The following is a 20,812-nucleotide window of genomic DNA, read 5'->3' as shown; positions in this document are numbered from 1 at the left end:
TAACCTAAAAGTTGGGTTAGTCCATATATGACCCAAAATTGGGTTGAAACAATCCCGCATTTTTTAGAGTGTGATAAATCAAATAAATAGTTGTCGGATCGATGAATGGATTATTAAAATAATGTTTGTTTGCGTCTCTAATCTGAGCGGATTGGTGATTTTGATCTGTCAACGTAGCCGTGTTGAGATGCTGTAGCAGCACTGCGAGGAATGAAGGTTCATCTCTCAGCTGAGCTGGATAAAGCCTGTATATTGTGTTACTGTTTTCATTCCAAGGAAAGGATTTCTCCCTGGGTAAAATTCACAACCCAAATCTCTAGTATCCACAATACAACACCTGGAAAAAGAAAGTGCCCATTAATCTTTGCCACCTCAGAATCCACTCTTTAAGCTGCACTAGCATGCTAGCCATCGCGCGGCGTTTCTGAAGCAGCTCGCAGGTTGTTTTCAGGTCAGCACGGCCCAGCGCTTTCTTAATTGAATTTCTTGAGTGCTTTGTTTAATATGCAGCTGTTAAATGGCTATAAATAGAGCTGTGGATGCAATGACCTCATGTTTTCCGGTTTGACTGCGCAGGACGGAGAATATTATGAAAGTTCTTATCAGCTGCTGTAAACACTGAAAGAATTAGGCTATTTGATAGCATTGTGGATTTGCCTGGATCTGCTCCGTCTAAATGTTAGCTTTAAAACAGTTGCATTGGATCACAGAGTAGGTTAAAGTAACTAAACTAACCAGCGGGCCGAAATCATACAGTAAACACTGGTCTGTCCACTCAAGACACACTTCTCTAGAAGGGTTTGCAATCATAAACAACCTCGTTAAACATTTTGAGGAAATATTTATCACATTAATTAGTGTAAAACTGTTAAAGCTGGTCCTTGAGTTTTAAGTGGCTGAGATAGGGCTGCATTTCCCATTGTAAGCCTTAAAGCATTGTAGACCCATTGCCACCAAAGAATTTATGATCAACTTAGAAAAAGGCGATCGCTAAAGTTCCGCCTCCATCAGCTGACAGATGCGTCAGAGCACGTCACGAGAGAGCGCCAAAATTCAAATATACTATCTTTCGCCTATCGTTAATTAATTCTTTTTTTCCGGTGGATTGTCTCATTTGGTTTGTGACACTGTACGCTGCAAAACAATGCCGTTTTTTTAATACCAAGACGCAGTTTACGACCGTGAGTCATTCCATAACGGATGCAAACAGTTCTGTCGCTGAAGAACTGAAATGTAAACAAAGGAATTATGATCCATATTACAACGTTATTGCTTCGTTGGACTAAACGTGCTTCATGAGATGTCGTTCAGTGGACCCTTACCTTCCTAACTAAACCGGGATTTATAACTGTGGATGTGTTTATGACTCGTTATTACGAGGGATCTGGTATGTACAGCGATTCTAATGTTCATGTTTTTATGTGTACTGCTTACACAAATGTAGCAAATACAGTCTTTATTAGCTTTCCATTGAAAAACAGCGATCTGTCGTCGATGCTTGAGGCTTAGATCTTTATAATGATACATAGTTTGTCAAGATTAAATTTGTCCCGTTTCATTTAATCTATTCATAAACACTGACACGTGCAAGTTGAGGGCCGCAGGACGAGGGCGACGGGGTGCTGGCTAAGAGCTTGATGTGCTGAAATAACAAAAAAATGACTAAAATGTTAAGTTAAATTAAAATAAAAACAGATTTTAAATATCATCAATAATTATAAAAGTATCTTAATGACAATAACTCTCGCTCTCTCTCTGTCAAATATCATAAAATATTGTATTGTTTTCATAGACTGTATCTTCAACATAAGTGTATTTTGTCATAGTGCATTAGTAATGCATTGTTTGTTGTTAATTGAAAAAAAAAAGTTGAGAAAGACAAATTAAAAAAACAATACTATTATCTAACCCTAACTTTATCTTATGCGGTATCACTTTTATTAGACTGAAATATTACTCAACATTAACTATGTTTGTAGAATATATGCTGAAACAATGACAAAAATCTCTAAGCATTCAAATATGAATTTGAGTAATGAGCTCAGGAATGAACAGACATATTTGATTCATATTTGATGGAAAGAGCACAGATGAGTCCAGGATCACACACTGGTCATGATTCATTCTGCAGTGAATCAAAGAGTCACTGATTCGTTTCAGCACTATAAACTCATGCTCTCACATATCCGTCTCATTTGGCATGTGTGTGAATGCGTTTATGAGACAGGTCTGCGATGGGCTTTTTTTCTAGCAGCAGCGCCTGTATTTATATTAGCTGCAAACCAGTTTCAACTGTACATTCCTAATAGGTGAACAACTCTTGGCTGTGGCCATGAATATTTTGAAGCTTACAACAAAATCAACTACCAACGTCCATTCCAGTGAACACTGCCATATGTGCAAAACATTTGAGTAATGATGCCGAGTTATGTTTTCAACCCCAGAACATATAGTTATCAAAATGTTTTACTCTAATATAACTCAATGTGATATCAATTACACCCGGGAAAAAGCAGAAACACAGCTGCCGACATTCTTCAATTGCCATTAAAAATTACGATTTTTCTATCTAAATTTATTCTTCAGTTCTGTTTATGTTTATAAGCATGAGGGTTTGATAATATTTGGTGAAATGCATAATCCATCAACTAATCCTCATTAGCAGGTTGAATGAAACGATGGATGTTCATACGGGAAATTTCATGCATAAATTGGGAAGAAGAAGAATAATGATTTACGGCATATTCCACCTGTTGCCTAATGAGAAAACGCTGGAGATTTTTGTTTTTATTTTATGCTGATGGTATCAGAGCTCTGACTTGGCAGTTCCTTCTGATGCATTTTTCCCTTTTTTATGTTTTCTTAGCTGATAACTGATGTGAGACTGTTCGGAGTAAACAAATCCATTGTTTGAGGACATCGCGATTTGAACAGTTCGTGCATATCTTGGCCTGAAGCGTTCGGGAGGATCTGATAGGAAAACGGCACACGGACACAACAGGATGTTTAAGATCAATGGGAACGCTCCAGAATAAAACCAGAAGAATTGTCAAGCCTTCTTCACCAGCAATTCCAAACAGATGAGCATAATAATCGCTGCTACAAAATCAGCATGGAATTCACATGAAAGATTCCCAGTGCAGCTTTCCACCCATTCCAGATTGTAAAAGTAAGTATTTTATAGCAGGTGTTGGTTCGAAAACAAGGGCCAAAAAGCCTTTCGTCGGAGGCTCTCCCTCCAGCCATCTGCCGCTTTGTTTCTCGTCCCTGATAGCATCAAGTCGAATTTGGGTTCGCATGAAATGGCAATGAAACAAAGAGGGAAAGTCGATCCATTCCTGGTTCGAGGAGCGACCGTGCTATTATCTGGGTCAATGAAAGTGAGAGAAAGCTTTGAAGTTCAGCCGCAAATGTTGTTTGTACCTTCTTGGTATTTCTGTTCTAAGATGCTGGTGTCTTTCTTCATATATACAATACAAGAAAAAAATATGGAAGCCATTTCAACAATGAATTGAAAAATTTAAAAAAAGGTAATTACGACTTTTCATCTTACAATGCTGGCTTTTTTTTTCTTGCAATCCTTAATAAAGTCAGAATTGTAACAGATATATATTCAGAATCATGAGATATCAACACTCATTTTGAGATATTGACAGACTTGTGAGATATAAATTCAGTTTGTTACAGAAGATCGGACCTAAGGCTGAGGATGAGCAAACCCAATCCATTCCAGGAACTGGTGGATTCAATGCGTCAGTTACTGACACCTCACGCCGCCTCCCCAGCTTCTTCGGCAAGGGCTCATCCACCACAACATCCTGCATCTTCTTCTATGGCTAACATCATCTACTTTAGCCCGGTAGTCAGACCAGCACCATACTCTGGATCGGCGGAGGCCTGCAACGGGTTTCTCCTCCAGTGTTCACTAGCCATTGAGACACAACCTCAATTATACCCCAATGAGCAATCAAAGATCGCCTTTATCATTTCATCTCTCACAGGTCCTGCTCTGCGTTGGGCCGAGACAAGCTGGTCCGGCTACCTGATCTCTAGAGAATTTCATCGCTCATTTCCAGGAGGTCTTTGGCATTACAGAAGGTGATTCATCAGTGGGTGAACAATTATATGCATTAAAACAAGGCAAGATGACTATACACCAGTATTCCTTGGATTTCAGAACCCTAGAAGCAGCCAGTGGCTGGAGCGAGGTGTCCCTTCTCACAGCTTTCCGTCAAGGCCTGGAACCCCAAGCTGGTGGAACCTGCTTACGATGATTCATGTGGTCTGGAAAGATTAATTCAGCTCGCTGTCAGATACTCTAATCGTCTTCAATCCTGCCTCCAAGAATGCTCACCAGTTCGGCCACCCACAAGGTATCATAGGACCGAATCCCTGAATCCTCCGGAATCTAACCCTGAACCAATGCAAACCGATAGCCATCGTCTTGCACCTACTGAGTGGCAGAGGTGGCTGACCCATGGACTGTGTCTCTACTGTGGCTCTGGGAACCAATACATCCTGGCTTGTCCCCTTCGCCCACCATGGCTAGCGGTGAGTTTCATCAAACCATCTCCAATTAAGATGAATCCACTCACAACCACTGTACAACTTACTGCCGACAACGTCACTCTTCCAGTTACCACACTCCTCGACTCTGGGTCAGCCAGGAACTTCATCTCGGGGAACCTCTGTCGCCAGCTCAAGTTACCTGCCACATCAACCAATACCACCTACCAAGTGATCACCATCACCGGAAAAACCCTTAACCACAGGCTTATTCGGTACAGTGGGGGTCCAGTTCAAATAACCGTTGGCTTGTTACATATAGAATCCATTACCTACCTAGTGCTAGAATAATCAACGGCAGATATCATTCTCGTTCTTCCATGGCTAGTGCAACACAATCCAGTAATCTCATGACCAACAGGCAAAATCCTCCGATGGGGTGACCAGTGTTTTCCATCCTGCATCCCTCACAGACCATCAACCCCGATGAAAACCTCGGAAATCCTACCCATCAACACCACCTCCATAGAAAGTCCTGTTGACAAACATTCAGTTGAGATTCCCCCTTGTTACCGTGAATTTAGTGATGTCTTCTGCCCACACAAAGCCTCAAAACATCCTCCTCACCGCCCTTGGGATTGTGCCATAGATCTGGTTCCAGGTGTGCCAGTGCCTCATAGGAAAATCTACCCGATCTCTCTTCCAGAATAGAAAGGCCATGGAGGAGTATGTTGAAGAGGCCCTGAAACAAGGTTATATAGTTCCATCTACATCCCCTGCCGCTTCCAGCTTCTTCTTCGTGGCCAAAAAGGACGGAGGCCTATGCCCTGTATTGACTACCGAGCACTAAACCAAATCAAGTTCCGGTATCCTCATCTCAGCAGCCCTCGATTAACTCAGAAGAACAGTAATATTATCCAATCTGGATCTCAGAAGTGCATATAATCTTATCCGTATCCGGGAAGGTGATGAATGGGAGACTGCGTTTGTTACCCCTACTGGCCACTATGCATATAGAGTGATGCCGTATGGCCTAGTCAACGCCCCCTCAGTCTTCCAGGACTTCATGCATGAAGTGCTCCGGGAGTACCTCAACCACTTTGTCATAGTTTACATCGATGATATCTTCATCTACTCTCGGAGAATGGCCAAACAACGCCAACATGTGAGAGCAGTCCTTACCCAGTTAAAAAAAATTCAATTTATTCCTCAAGGCCGAGAAATGTACCTTCCATCAGTCATCTTTTCACTTCCTGGGGTATATCATCAATAGTTGAGGTATGCACATGGACAAGGGGAAGATTGAAGCCATCACCTCCTGGCCACTCCCATCAACCATAAAAGAACTCCAACGTTTCTTAGGTTTTGCTAACTTCTATCGTCGTTTCATTAAGAATTACAGCTCCATCAGCAATCCCACCACAGACCTTCTCCTCAACAAAACTAAATCTCTGTCTTGGACCCCAGCCGCCATCGAAGCCTTCACAACCCTCAAACAACCCTCAAACAAACCTTCATCAGGGCCCCCATCCTCATTCATCCTGACTCAGACCTCCCTTTCGAGGTAGAAATGTCTGAACATAGTTACTTCATTCTTTATTTATTTGACCAAATAACTTATAATTCTTATTTAATCATTTATAATAAAATATAATAATCTGATCAAGATGTCTAAAAATGGTAAATGACAAAAATGCTAAACAAATCAAAGCAAAGCAATCTGCTCCAACTCATTAAAGAAAGCTTAATCGGTGGTGAGTAGAGTAATTAGAGCAACTTCAGAAGTTTTTTTTCTCTTTTTCAGAAACAGATGCAGTCATGTGTGTCCAGACGTTGTGGTGTGATTGGTGGTGTGTTTGATAGGAATTGGCCTAAGTTCCTCATTCACTTCCTCTCCTCTAATTGTTTGCATGAAGCAGCAGAGTGAAGAGTTTTGCCGTCGCAGGTTATAAAATATAGTGTGGAGGAAAGAATGTTGATTTGAGAGTGTTTGGAATCCAGTGCTGATGTTGTGCTCACTCCTGTCATGAGCGCTCGAGTTTCGCTTTGATCATGACGTCAGTCAGTCTGTTCCCCAGATCAATGACAAATGAGCCTGACGACAACACAGAAAATCCACTCAACGTCAGAAGCTTTGTTTTATTAGGCCGCAGCAGTACTCTCTGACAAATGAACTAACAAACAATGGTTTAATGGGAAGAAAAAAAATGTAAACAGTAGCACTTCAGCGGAGAGACACACTTTGAGATGATCTGAAGCATATGTTGTTTGTTGACAAAAAGCCTTTCTTCAGCTCCAGAAGAATAGTGCAAAGGAAACCAGAAACTGATCGTGAGATAAAGATGCATACAAATTCTTAGAGGGGACAATTAACAGAAAAGTTAAAGGGATAGTTCACCCCAAAATGAAAAGTTGGTCATCTTTTACTCACCCTCAAGTCGTTCCAAAATTGTTCTTTCTTCCATGGAAAAAACTATGTGAAAGTTTTCATCTTCCGTTTTGTGTTTTGTTTTCCAATTCAAATATCTAAACTTTCTTAAGTCAAGATACATTTACTTGAGAAACAAAATGGCTTGATTTGTTAAAATATTGTTTCCTTAAAAAAATGCATTAAAAGTAAAACATGAATAGGCTAACAAGAATAAATATCTGTCAATGGTGTCAGCAAAAAAAGAAAGAAAGAAAGAAAGAAAGAAAGCATACATTTATTGATTAATTCAATCAACCATTTAGAAAACAAGACAAAACTCATTAAATGTCTTTACTAAGTAAATGCATCTTGATTTAAGATTGTTATTTGTAAGAATAATATTTTTACGGGAAAACAACAAAAATACTAAGTTAGGAACTTTTTATTATTATTATTTTTTTATTTTTTTTTTATTTTTTTTGCAGTGGAGCAGAATGTTCATTGCAATGAAAAATGAAGATCAAGCTCATGAGATGGGGTTGTTTGAGGAACAGACTGAAATTTACTTTGATATGTAATCACATTTTCTTTATCATGCTTTTCAGTGAATAACTACTTACTTTTTTTTTAATTGTATTCCTCACACAAAGTTACCAAATGCCTTCAGAAGATTTGAAACATCCTGCACAAGTCACATGGACCACTACTGTGAATTTGATGGTGCTTTTTCTCATATTTGGAGATGGACATCATTAATTTATTTTCTTTGTATGGAAGAGCTTGAACATCTTGCTAAACATCTCTTTTTATATTCCATGGAGTTTCATAATGACATAATATTTTATAACAGAAGTGTCATCTCTGTAACAGAGCTAGCATGTGCAGCCACTGCTGTGTGGATGATGCCATCCTGTGGATCCTCTCAACACATCAACACACTGACATGCTGTACACAACAACTGAGATTTACAGTGATTATTATTTTAGGGACTTGAAACTCAGATGTGGTTTAATCCTAAACAAATCCACACACAGCATTTGAGGCTTGAGCTCAGTGACCTGAAGAGCTCAAGTTCACCTAAAGATGAACAGTCTGTCATCGTTCACTCACACTTATATCATTCAAAACCTGTGAATTTCTTTCTTCTGTTTTGGGTGATCTATCCCCATTTTTATTTTCAATTTGTAGAGTTTTTAGATCTATGCATGTATGGTTTTGATAAATGCATGCTTGTTTATTTTCACTTGAGCTGAAATGTGTGCCTTCAGGCTGGTTATATTCAGCCCGGCCAGGTTATTTGACCAAAACAAATGCGCAAAATGCACCTCATACTTTTGTATAATAAGACCACATAACTGCAGTATTTGACAAACTGTGATGTAATGCCTGTTTCCACTCCATGTCTGCATGTGGGAACCGAGCTTCAGCATTAACTGTGCTGTTCTGTTAACAGCATTAAACTGTGTTTCTACAATTCCCAAACAATTTAAGCAAATACACAACAAATCTTCATAGTCAGGCTCGCCCAAAGAGTGGCTCAAACCTTCTCTTGCCCCCTCGATCGCTTTCACCCAAACGCCACACATGACATCATGGAAAACTGGGAAGCCGAGTCTCTCTCTCCGAATGAGCTGGGAGTCCAGGGATCCATCATTCTAAAAATACAGTTTGTATCGCGGCATTCCGCAAATACTTTCATCTCTAAACCTTGTGATTCGAGTGGCATTTAAGCTGGTTTGATTAGACTATGAAGTGGAAAAGCGGAGCGCGCTGATATTTCAGCATGGATTAGTCATCAGCTGCTTCTAATAAAATGTTCAAACAATCTTGTTTTATCTGGCCAGGGGAGTTTCTTGGCAGATCTGTGCTTTGCATACTTACCTATTTACCTGGTATGTATATTGGCAAAAATAAACACTTTTCTTAAAGAGGAATATTCGCATTTCGAGATAATGAAGGAAAACGATTGGTCATTAAGTTTCATTAACTGGTATGAGGTTATCAGTGACCCCATGTACTTTTGTACTCTGGACTAAAATCTCAAGTTGTTAGAGAACAAACAGTGCAGCTACTCTGTGTGTCTCTTGCAGGTATTTTGCTGTGATGTGCAGAGAAAACTTGAGATATATGGCTGCTATTAACCCCCATCTCAAGAGCTGCATGAATGCATCTCTGCTTTCATGACTAGAAGTGCATGGTGATAAAGCCGAAAAATTCAGCAATCATAATAAGAATTAGATAAAATTCATTTTAAGTTCACATTAGGTTGTCTCTCACACACACACAAGCACATGCAACATTCTGGCTATTAAAAATTAAAGCACATTACAAGAATGTTTGGAATTAGTTCCTGAAAAGTCATCAAATGAGAACCATACACAAACATTAGGAGAAAGTTCTGTGCTGGAGGAAGTTATGACTCACTTTGACTAACTTCATTGCATCTGTTGCCTGAATTCTAATGTCACACTAAAGTGCCAGTATACAACAAACAAATAATCAATGTCACTTTTGGAAAATTACTTGAGACTCAAGAATTGCGACTGTACAAGTTAATTAGTAGTAGCTGTCCTCCACTGATCATCTGCTGTCAAAAATGTTTTCCATGCTAATGTGTACATTTTGATATTGCAACTTGCAGACAGATTCACATGCAAGCTTTTTGCTCTGCTGTGATGTTGCACTCACCATTCTTGTGCTCTGTGTTTGAGCAGGGTTGAAGGTCATGCTTCCTCATGCTGGACTCATGATCTGGAGTCTGTTCTCTGCTCGTCACTACATTCATTGTCCTGTTCACGCTCCCACTGCGTCCCAATCAGCTGCCGTCTGTCCAGGCCAAAACACACACATCAAAACACAACATGTAAGGGACTCCACAGATCATTTACATTCATGCAATGGACTCATAAACTGACTATAACATTACAACACCATTTCAGGTGACAAACATGTTCATGGAATTGTTCACCAAAAAATATTTAATTCGATCATTGTCCCCCCACCCCACACCACGTCTTGCATGGAAAATAAAATGAGAGATTTACCAGAACGTTCAATCGCAATTCTTACACAAAGTGGTCATAAAGGAAGAGTTCACCCAAAAATATGTTTTTATCAGCTGTTTGGAGTCTCATTCTGACGGCACCCATTCACTGCAGGGCATCCATTGGTGAGTAAGTGATGCAATGCTACATTTCTCCAAACCTGCTGAAGAAACAAACTCATCTGCATCTTGGATGGCCTGAACATGAGTTAACTTTTAGCCAATTTAAATTTTTGGCTGAAAGATTCTTTTAAGATTTGAAATGTAGTGCACATGAACTACTGATGCTTTTATCTGTTTTTGTCCATTTATCACCATTTCATCTCACTGTAAGCTTGAACGTTCAAGTTCTTTCTTCATGTTCCACATAAGAAAGAGTATCCAGGTTTGGAAAGATAAGATAGAAAACCTTTGGTTTATACTTTATACATTTTCTTTTACTGGGCTATCTTTGATTGTCTAAACTCTTAAAAAGAAATGTTCTTTTTGGACATCGATGGTTCTTTAACATCCATGGTTCTTTATAGTGCAAAAATGCTCTTAAGGATCATTAAAATGTTTTCTCACATTAAGAAAAATGGTTCTTCTGTGGCATTGCTCTGCAAACCTTTATTTTTGAGAATGTAACAAGCAGCAAAAGCCTTGAACTGAAGCCACAGAATGTGTTTCTGAAACAAACAGGACTTTCGCTGTTGATTTTCCTTCAGATCTGTTTTAGCAAGCAGATACTGAGCAGCGAGCAGAGCGTTTCTGTTTGTTTAGAAAGCATAAGCTCACTTAAAGCTCAACAAATGTGTCTCCTTCCACCATGACATTCATTTACAGAGTTTGCAATGACGGACCTTAAACACAAATGCTCTCAGTCCAGTAGCTTTGAGGGCCTCCACAACGTGTCCTGGTGAAAAACGAGGCCTTCAGCTTCCTTTCCACGAGCCAAGACTTCTTTATACACCATCTACAGAAACAAACCGCATAGGGCACTCCAAACACACAGCTCTGTTTTCTTTAATAAGCTGTGTTTTCAAAAGCACTTAGATGTCTGAAGGACATTAATTCCCTAAAAATGTCACGGCTTGTAAAAATAGTCATGCTATCAAAGCCACACTGCCAATTTATAGCACATTCGACAAGCCAAAAAGCCACAGCACTGATAAAACGTTTGGAATCATGGAGTATAATACGTACGATGTAGTGGGTTTATGTTTTACAAATAAAACCGGTTAGTCATGATCACTTGCCAATATCTTTTACAAGTTAAGAAATGGTTGAGATGCGATGCATTTCGATCTTTTCTCATGTAAGTGTGCACCAATGTGAGGTCAAACCAAACAAAACAAATGAATATTCTGGATACAGAAACATCTGATCAAGCGTCTCTAACCACACAGACTGAAGAAAGACTCTTAACTGATGGGCAGCCCTTTAAAGCCTCCATCACAGATGCAATCCTGCTCATTGTGTGAGCGTTTAGGGATGAATCAGTGACAGTCCTGCAGTAAAACTTCACACAGGAGGAGCACTGATCAACTAAAGGCCATTGTGATGCTCGGGAATTCATCATCACCTCTGCGTATGTCATAGTAAATCAGAGCAAAACACTCTGTTATTACTGTTTTGGTTACCTGGGATTATTTTACACGTAGCAACTATCATACTACACTTTCCCAGAAAAATAAAAAACTTATTTGAATTGATATTTTTGAATATACATAGAATCACGGTTTCCACAGAAATATTCACTGTTTTCAATAATCAGAAAAGTTTCTTGAGCAGCAAATCAGTATATTAGAATGATTTCTGAAGATTTTGACACTGAAAAATCAGCTTTTTAACATGTTCATAAAAAAAACTTTAGATTAAATAAGTGCAGCAGAAGAGGGACGTCTTTTAAAAGCATTAAAAATATCTGACCAGTGAATGTGTATAGTACATGCCCTTTAATACTTTAGATGATTTCTGACATAATCCCTGTGACAAAGCTTTCATTTAAGGATTCATTTCAATGCAGTTTTATGTGGCATGTTTGCTTTTCTCTGTCATTTTTAATCTTTCTCTTCTCCCACTTTATTTCAAACTGACCACCAGCCGAGTTGAGCGATTGCCAAACGTATGGGAGGTTTTCATTGCTTGTGTTATTTATGTTGGTGTTTCTCCAGGACTTCCAGGGATGAGTTTGTGAAAGAATTAACACACTGATGATTTTTCTCTATTCATTGTGCTGTGTGACAAGAATCGCTGCTTTCAGATTTCATCTGTCTGCAGGAACAACGGACAACTCCACTGATCTACAGTTCACTTCATTATTAAAGGGCAAGATTTTCCCCTGGAACATTTTCAGCTGCATTTTTAACTGTATGATTATTACATATATCAAATACTATTCTCAAGTCAGCTAATTAATAACAATAAATTCTTAATCTGAGCAGTTATGGACAATAAAATCAAAACAACATGAAATACAAAATAATGTATCTTAATAAACACTCTTCTAGAAGAAAAATAAAACAACAATTGAACAATAGATACATCAGAAAACATAGGAATTCACTATATGGTATTTTTCCTCCCTTAGGTTTTAGCACAAAACAAACACATTAACTTTCTCAAGCCTAAATATAAATATGTTAACAGCATTAATAATCTGGAAATGGAATATCATCAGCAAAAGTGTATGGAGGATTTATTCATTTGACGGTACTGCTGATGCAGTTTACACACATTTCTTGTTTTAATGCAACACATCTTTTCCAACAATAGTTACGCAAATGATTTCAGAAACAGTAACACGTGTCGGCCTGAATCTGATGACAGACAACATATAAATAAAAGCATCGGAGGAAGGACGTGTTTAACAAACGGACTAATCAGAGGCCCGATGGGAAAGCGCGGTGGAATCTGTTGATGTGTTAGTAACGTGTCGTATTTACAGACGAGCTTCTCCACAGTAAACAGACGCAGGGAAAGGTGTCGCAGCATGAGCCCAATGACTTCTAACTGAAGATTTGGCAAGATTTAGAGCTTTTGCCATTCTATAATAAACAACGGCATGGGTATATTGAAAATATTTACTTCATTCTGCTGTGTGACTTATGGCAACACGGCCACTAAACAGAATGTCAGGAGTGTTATGGCGTCAGGTACCACGGCCTGTATAAATACTCTCTGTACACTTGTTTATAGGAAAACCCCATCTGGATTGAGCAGACGCACGGCTGACCTCCCTTCTTCAAACGGAAAATATAACACAAGTGTTTGCTGAGAGAACTACAGCGGTGGACTGTCACTGACAGACTCCACGTTCATACCTCATAAACACATGCTGAGGAACAATCCACGCAGAAACATAAACATCCATGTTCATGATCATCACGTTCTCCAGCAGGACCTCAGGTCCTCTGAAGAGCTTCCCGAAAATCACCCGCAGACGAGCAAATGATGCAAGATCGGAAATATTGCTTATGCATTTTTCATCATAACTAAAAGCTATTTGCTCATGTCCAGGGGTGAATGGGATTTTAAATAATAATAATCATTTTTACTGTCCAATTTGTCTACTGTCCTTTCTAAATAAATAAATTAATTAATGCAATTAGCAGACGCTTTTATCCAAAGCTACTTACAGTGCATTCAGGCTATAAATGTTTACCTATCATGTGTTCCCGGGGAATTGAACCCACAACCTTGCGCTTGATAAAGCAATGCTCTACCAATTGAGCTACAGAAACACTAAAAGATAAAAACTACCAAAATGCTACCATGTACTCATGTAATATAATGCAATAACTTAGTAAACATACAATAATAATATGATGTTTGCACGTGTGTGTGGATAATATGAAGAATAATATTCTATTCCCAGCATTTCAATTTAGTTTGAGATGCTCACCATCGGAGTATTGAGGTTATTAATAGCAGAATGTGCTAAATATCAGAGCAAACTTTTTTTTACTTTACCTTTTTATGACCGATGTGGTTTAGTCTAGAAGGCCCTTAAAAGCTGCGGATGACGGGCGATGCATACAGTCGTCTGGAGTGACTTATGAGAGATTAGCTATGTAAACCGCTGAAGTTAACAGGTTAACCATCTCAACAAACACACACAACACACAACTCACAAGCCTTTAGCCCTGCCATGCTCTTGAATGACAAATCTGTGCGCATTTCCAGACCGAATCGTGTCTTATTAGACAAACCCTGAACATTTCAAACAGACAGCTCTGTGTTACAAGCCACTCTGGGCAAAAACCAAACACATTTTATAGTTGTAATGACTGAAACAGTTTACATTTCTGAGTTTAAGAATGCAGACTTTTCTTTAACCTGACCTTATGTGTTACTTTAAATGATTCTTTGCTTAAGTTCAGCACGGAAATACTCTGGTACCCAGCCGGACTCAAACCCAACGCACCCAAACTCCCATCACAGGCTGATTTACTCTCAGTAGCTCCCCTGTGGGACTCATATATGATCGGCCTGGTTCTCTGTAAGCAGAAATACAGCTAAACACTCTTGTTCTTCTGGTTTATTGTGTCTATTTAACACGGATCAGTGACTTGCACTTCACTGAAACACATAAGGAAAAAAAGACATTCAACTTACAGAATCAACAAATCAAAAATAATTCCATCAAGAAAAAGCATGAAACTGATATTAGACCTCAAGACAGATTAACACAGTTCACAAGATGTACCCTACCTAGGGCAGTCAAGCCCTTAAATATTTGAATCTTATTATTTGCATGACGTGCTGATTAATTAAACAAACCAGTTTGGGTGAGAAATTACTCACCAAAAGATCATTTAAAACCATTTTTGTGTTAAATGAGATAAGCGTTGCTTTAGAAAGAAATATTTTGATTCAAAATATAATGTATTACACAAAATTTTAAGGCTACAATGTGGCCATTATGATGTAGATGGCATTTAGGTGTATTTGCACAGACTGTTTCATGAATGCATTTACACATAAATAACGCTATGAGATCACTTTTGTATTATTCATTTAGAAAAGATTCAAGAAAAATGCAAAGCTACTCTAAACATGAAATTAATAGCGCTACAGTAGGTAGTGGTGAGTCATTGTCTTAATGAGTGAGTCACTGAATCATTGACTCAACCAATTCATTCACATGGCTGATTCACTCAGAAACAAATCAAGTGAGTGTCTCTATGAATGAGTCACTGAATCATTGACTTGATTCATTCAAAACTGTGGATTTATTCAGTGCTGAATCACTGCTGTGTGTTGATCAGAGACTCAGTGGTTCTGATGTGGATCAGAATGATTTTCATTTGGTAAAAATAGGTATAGGCGTTTCGTCCACACAGATCCGTTGTTTAGGGAGACTGAAACCGATATTTCTTGAAACCGGTTCCCAGAGTGGATAAATTTGAAAGTGGATAAATCCGTTTTTGTGTGGACCGCAAATCCGGATATTTTCTGAAACGATGACATCATCAGCCCACGTCTCGCCCCTAGTCAGACACCACTACGTCAAAACATGAATCTCTCAAAAACATGAACAACGATTGTCTTTTTATTACCTAACATTAACACAGATTAATAAATGTATTGTTCCATGTTCATTTTTATACCACACGCAAGTTTTATGTGCATAGTCCAAGTCTTCTTCTCCATTTTTAGTGTATCTTTGTGGCAGAATTACAGCACCACATGCTGGTCTGGCATGTATACTACACCGATCTGTGTCGTTTTTTGTGGTTTCGTGTGGACGCAGGTATTTCTTGAGATGGAGAAAAAAAAGATTGTATAGGTAAAGCTCTGGCTTCATGTGGACGTAGCCTTAAAAATAACCCAATTTTAACCTGTTGTTTACTGAACTGTCATATAAATCAATTTCACATTTGCAGTTGAGCAGATATTGGGAAGAAACATCACACTTGCTGGTGTGATTTTGTAAACTATATCATATTTTGTTCTCATATCTTAAATTGTAGGTTTATATAACTGCATTGTAATAGGCTTCAACACACAGTCAGTCTTCTTGCATCAGGTTCGTCAGCAGCTGCATCAGTGTAAGATGATGAATATTATAATCTTCTAAGTGGCTGCATCATGAGTGATAAAGTGTTGAGATTCAGCATCACTCAAATCATCTGGAAGTCAAGGGTGGCCAAAGCACTGTTGAGTTTTACTCTCAATTAAACAGATTCTGCTCCGTCAGAAACTCGTCAGACCCGCTGTGTTTGTCTTTGTGTAAATTTCTCCCATTCCTCCCTGAAACTCTGTGGTACAGATTGTTCTCTTCAGTGTAAAAGAGCGTCTGCTGATGCTGAGGAAGGCTTGTCGACCTTCAGCGGCACACAGTGTTTTCAAGAACATAACTGCTGATTTATCAGAGCCGTACGTGCAGATTTTTCACTTTATGATAACAATAACTCTTACATTTTCTCGTAAAATTGACGACATACTTCTGCATTTTAACTGTGTGAAACACTCTTGAGTCGTCTGCAAAATGAACATCAAGAAAGATCAAGAACTGTTAATGAAAATATGATTAAAGCTTTTATACAGCACAATATATCATTGCGTTGTAGCATTTTTGTAACAGTAAGTGTTTGTCAGCAAGTATTGCTCACTTCCTTGGCAACCGTGAAGTGTACCTTCTTGTAGCTATGTGAAAAATATCTGTCTGTCTGTACACATAAAGTGTGTATAGAAAATCGCGATTCATATATGAATATATTTTTTTCATGCATCCCTATTTTTAAAGGCATGGCAACAACTCTCCCTCTTCTTTAAAGCAGCGGAGCATCGCCTTGCCCCTTTGTTGCACGTTCCAGGAGGCGGGATTTATGTAAATTCCAGGGTTTGTGATGTCACCAACCCAGGAAGAAGCTCACTGTAGTCCCTACCAGCTGCAACCATTTTAAAAGACAATATCTGCAGTTGCATTGAACTTCCAACATCGCAAGTTTGTAGATATTGTTTATACTTAAACAGCAACAATACATACTAACTTGAAAAAGTTAAATCACAATTAACCACCCCTTAAAAAAAGAAATGTAAGAAAAAAATACAATATTTTCTATTCAATTTTCTTTGCTGTTCTTACAGCCCTTTGTTTGCGAAAAATTATTGCAAAAATTACACTGGCTGTGTAAAATATATATATAATAAAATAAATAAAATTAAGTGGCATTAAATTTAAACAAACAAACACATTTCTGTAAATTAAAGAAAAATACTTGCAAATACCACGGTGATGGTGCTGTAAGGAGCACACAACTATGGATAACTGCAAATAACAGTCATTTAATAAATCCACAAGAGAAACTAAGCCAACAGCACTACAAACATGAAACATGCAATACAGGACAAAGAAACTCAGGAGAACAAAGGGCTTAAATGAATGGAGACAAACAAGATAAATAATAAACAAAGGTGGGAATGAATGAGCTAATCAGAGCACAGGAAATCTACACGTAGGTCACAGGCAGGTAGAACAGAAAAGACCATGAAAACTGGTATTGTTTCTGTGATTGGGCCTCGGTTATGGAACAATCAGCCAATTATGATTAGAGTGGCACTTTTAAAAACACACTCGTTCAAGCTGGCCTGCTAATATTCTCATTACATTGTATTACAGTCTTGATTATGACTCTGTCTTCAAAATGATTATATGTAATCCCTTTCGGTTTTTAAATTCAAATGTTTTATTAATTCTGTTTTATGTGTTTATGGTCTGATTTTTATGTGCAGCACTTTGGTCGGTCTTGAGGCTGTTTTTAAATGTGCTTTATAAATAAATGAACTTGAACTGACTAGACATGTTACAGCGAGGTCATTGTGTCTTACCAATACTTGGGTAACAGAAATATTTGACCCTGATGAATACAGTCAATAGAATTTAGAAACCCCTCCGCCTTTTTATTGAGAAAATAAAATGAGAATAGATTCAGAGAAAAAATAAGGGCTAACCAGTTTGGTTCATCTTCATGGAAACTATTTCATCCTCACAGTGGAAGAATCAAACATCTGATTCATGTCTTCGCCCGATCTAAAACAACTCCATGGCTGCTGTCCAGTGCTTACTTTCAGGGACAGACTGTATAATATGAGTAAAGCATATCTGGAGCGGTTTGCTGTAAATAATGCTGTGTTTTGATGTCTAGCGTAAGGATGGCGGTGATAGTGCTTGTCCTGTGTTAACCTGCAGTGGCACAGGCTTCATCATACAAGCCACCAATCATCCCGCTGAAGCACAGGTTTCCCTGCGGCCACATGAATAATGCTGTGTGTGTTTAACTAGAGAAATAGAAAGCAGCCGTGTAATCTAAATACATAAGGTAATATAAATACTGTGTGTGTGTGTGTGTGACATTGAGCTGGAGCTCTGGCTCTCACGGCTGGCATCGGCACTGTTTAAAAAGCTCCCGGAAAGTTTACAGTGGCTGTACTTCTGCTGGGCTTTGTGTGACAAGCTTTAACGCAGCAAACCCATCTGCAGAAAAACACTAGGGACCTCCCTGGAATTCTGCGCTTCAGTTTCCATTCATGTGTTTCCACGCTTTGCTGATCTTCTTATTGGTTTTGAGTGTCTCGTTGCACGTCAGTCAGTCTCAACTCACTTCAGTCCCAAATAAAATAGTGCATCACTTTCTTACACTTAAGGAACTCACAATTCCATTTCATGGAAACCATCAATTGACTTCCTGCACAAAGTCAAAATGCTGGGGTTTGAGCAACTTGAGGGCAAGCAAACAATGACAGAATTAAATTCTCAAAGTAAAAAATAGATTTTCTTATATAGGTTTTATCACCCTTTTCCGACTGAGAACCATGGCCTCGGACTTGGAGGTGCTGATTCTCATCCCAGCCGATTCACACTCGGCTGCAAACCGTCCCAATGCACACTGAAGGTCCTGGTCTGAGGATGCCAACACGACAACATCATCCGCAAAAAGCAGTCGGAAAAGGGTGGATTGCCCACTTCAGGTTGGTGGAGAGTTCCTGCCTCAAGTGGAGGAGTTCAGGTATCTTGGAGTCTTGTTCACGAGTGAGGGAAGGATGGAACGTGAGATTGACAGACAGATCGGTGCAGCTTCTGCAGTAATGCGGTCGCTGTACCGGTCTGTCGTGGTGAAGAAGGAGCTGAGCTGTAAGGCAAAGCTCTCGATTTACCGGTCAATCTACGTTCCTACTCTCACCTATGGTCATGAGCTGTGGGTCATGACCGAAAGGACAAGATCCCGGATACAGGCGGCCGAAATGAGCTTTCTCCGTCGGGTGGCTGGGCGCTCCCTTAGAGATAGGGTGAGAAGCTCGGTCACTCGGGAGGAGCTCAGAGTAGAGCCGTTGCTCCTCCACATCGAGAGGAGCCAGCTGAGGTTGCTCGGGAATCTATTTCGGATGCCTCCTGGACGCCTTCCCAGGGAGGTGTTCCAGGCACGTCTCACCGGGAGGAGGCCCCGGGGAAGACCTAGGACACGCTGGAGGGACTATGTCTCCCGGCTGGCCTGGGAACGCCTCGGGGTCCCCCCGGAAGAGCTGGAGGAAGTGGCTAGGGAGAGGGAAGTCTGGGCGTCTCTGCTTAGACTGTTGCCCCCGCGACCCGGCCCCGGATAAGCGGAAGATGATGGATGGATGGATGGATGGTTTTATCACAGAGTTATAACTTTCTCCACCTATAAAATGTTTTTTTTTTTTCACTAACATCTTAACAAACGTTTCTTATTTTTCAACCACCTGATAGCCTACATGCTTCCTAGATGCATGCTGCTGTGATTTAGGTTAACATGCATAAATACTCACTACAAGTCAAGCGATCTGTAAAAACAGACAAAACAATACACTGTAAAACCAAACAGTGAAATTAATACAATGAAATGAGTTAATTGCACTCAAATAATAATGAAAGTTCATTGGACTTAATTTAAATACGTTTTGTATACTCAAAATTTGTTGTAGTAAGGTGAACTTAAAATGATTGTGTTTTCTAGTTCCCAGCATGCTTTAGATCAGAAAACAAGGAAAATAAATGTAGAAATTAAGTGTTATTTTTTTTTTTTTTTTTTTTTACACAAGATTAACATAGAGGGACATAAGTTAGGATTTAAATGATGTGTTATATTCGAATTTATAATAGATAATTTAAGGCAACTGGAAATGTACTCTTTTATTTCATGTAAACTTAAAACATTTAAAAACATCACTTAAATGTTTTTGTGTAATCTGTTAAAAAATAATTTTTGAGTTGTGTAAACTTATTGTGTAGTGATCATGTAATCAAAAGAGTTAAGCACAATTATATTCGGCACATTATCGTCTTTTAGTTACAGTCTTTCTGAAAATCCTGCATTGCTTTATTTGTAAATGAATCCATGGTAAAATGAGGTGAACAAAGGAAACAAAAGTTCTTACTGACACAGTCTGGCTCTTCATTACAAAATAAAGTTCACCAAATCAAGTTTGCCGCTCTTATTATTTCCCACTGTAAGTGTGAATCAGTGGGCGGGACTTAACAGGCAGTGATGTAGAAGCAGGCGTTGATCTTCTTCTGCAACGGCAGTGTTTAGTCGCTCTTTTACATCATAAAGTGGCACATTCCAAAAGCTTCCTTCGATATAAGATGATTTTAGACTTACAACAACATTTTTAAGGTCCGAAACCTAAAGAATGTTTTTTTTTTGTTGTTTTTTTTTATAGCACATTGTCCTCTTATATGTCAAAAGATCATGGGATTTTGATTGTTTGATTGAAAAGTGACAGTTTACATAAATCTGATCATTCTGTCATCATTTGATCATTCACCATCATGTCAATCCAAACAAACAAGAGTTTTTTGTCCATATAATGAAAGCCAGTGGGGGTCCAATGTTGTTTTGATCCT

At 38.9% G+C, this 20,812-nt stretch overlaps 1 protein-coding gene across 12 annotated transcripts in view; it reads right to left on the bottom strand.

Moving 5' to 3' along the window:
- The window catches only part of myocd (myocardin), a 112,266-nt gene that overhangs the window by 49,248 nt on the left and 42,206 nt on the right, over window positions 1-20,812 (bottom strand). For all 12 annotated transcript variants that reach the window (XM_052571301.1, XM_052571307.1, XM_052571304.1 and 9 more), the window contains exon 3: window positions 9,606-9,743. In XM_052571301.1, the coding sequence (XP_052427261.1) occupies window positions 9,606-9,702 (97 nt within the window). In that variant the 5' untranslated portion in view covers window positions 9,703-9,743. The remainder of the gene's footprint in view (window positions 1-9,605; window positions 9,744-20,812) is intronic.

The sequence above is a fragment of the Carassius gibelio genome, chromosome B12, assembly GCF_023724105.1.
Source record: "Carassius gibelio isolate Cgi1373 ecotype wild population from Czech Republic chromosome B12, carGib1.2-hapl.c, whole genome shotgun sequence".
Lineage (NCBI taxonomy): Eukaryota > Metazoa > Chordata > Actinopteri > Cypriniformes > Cyprinidae > Carassius > Carassius gibelio.
The sequence above is the reverse complement of the archived record's forward strand: the minus strand, read 5'-3'. Positions and strand labels throughout refer to the sequence as shown.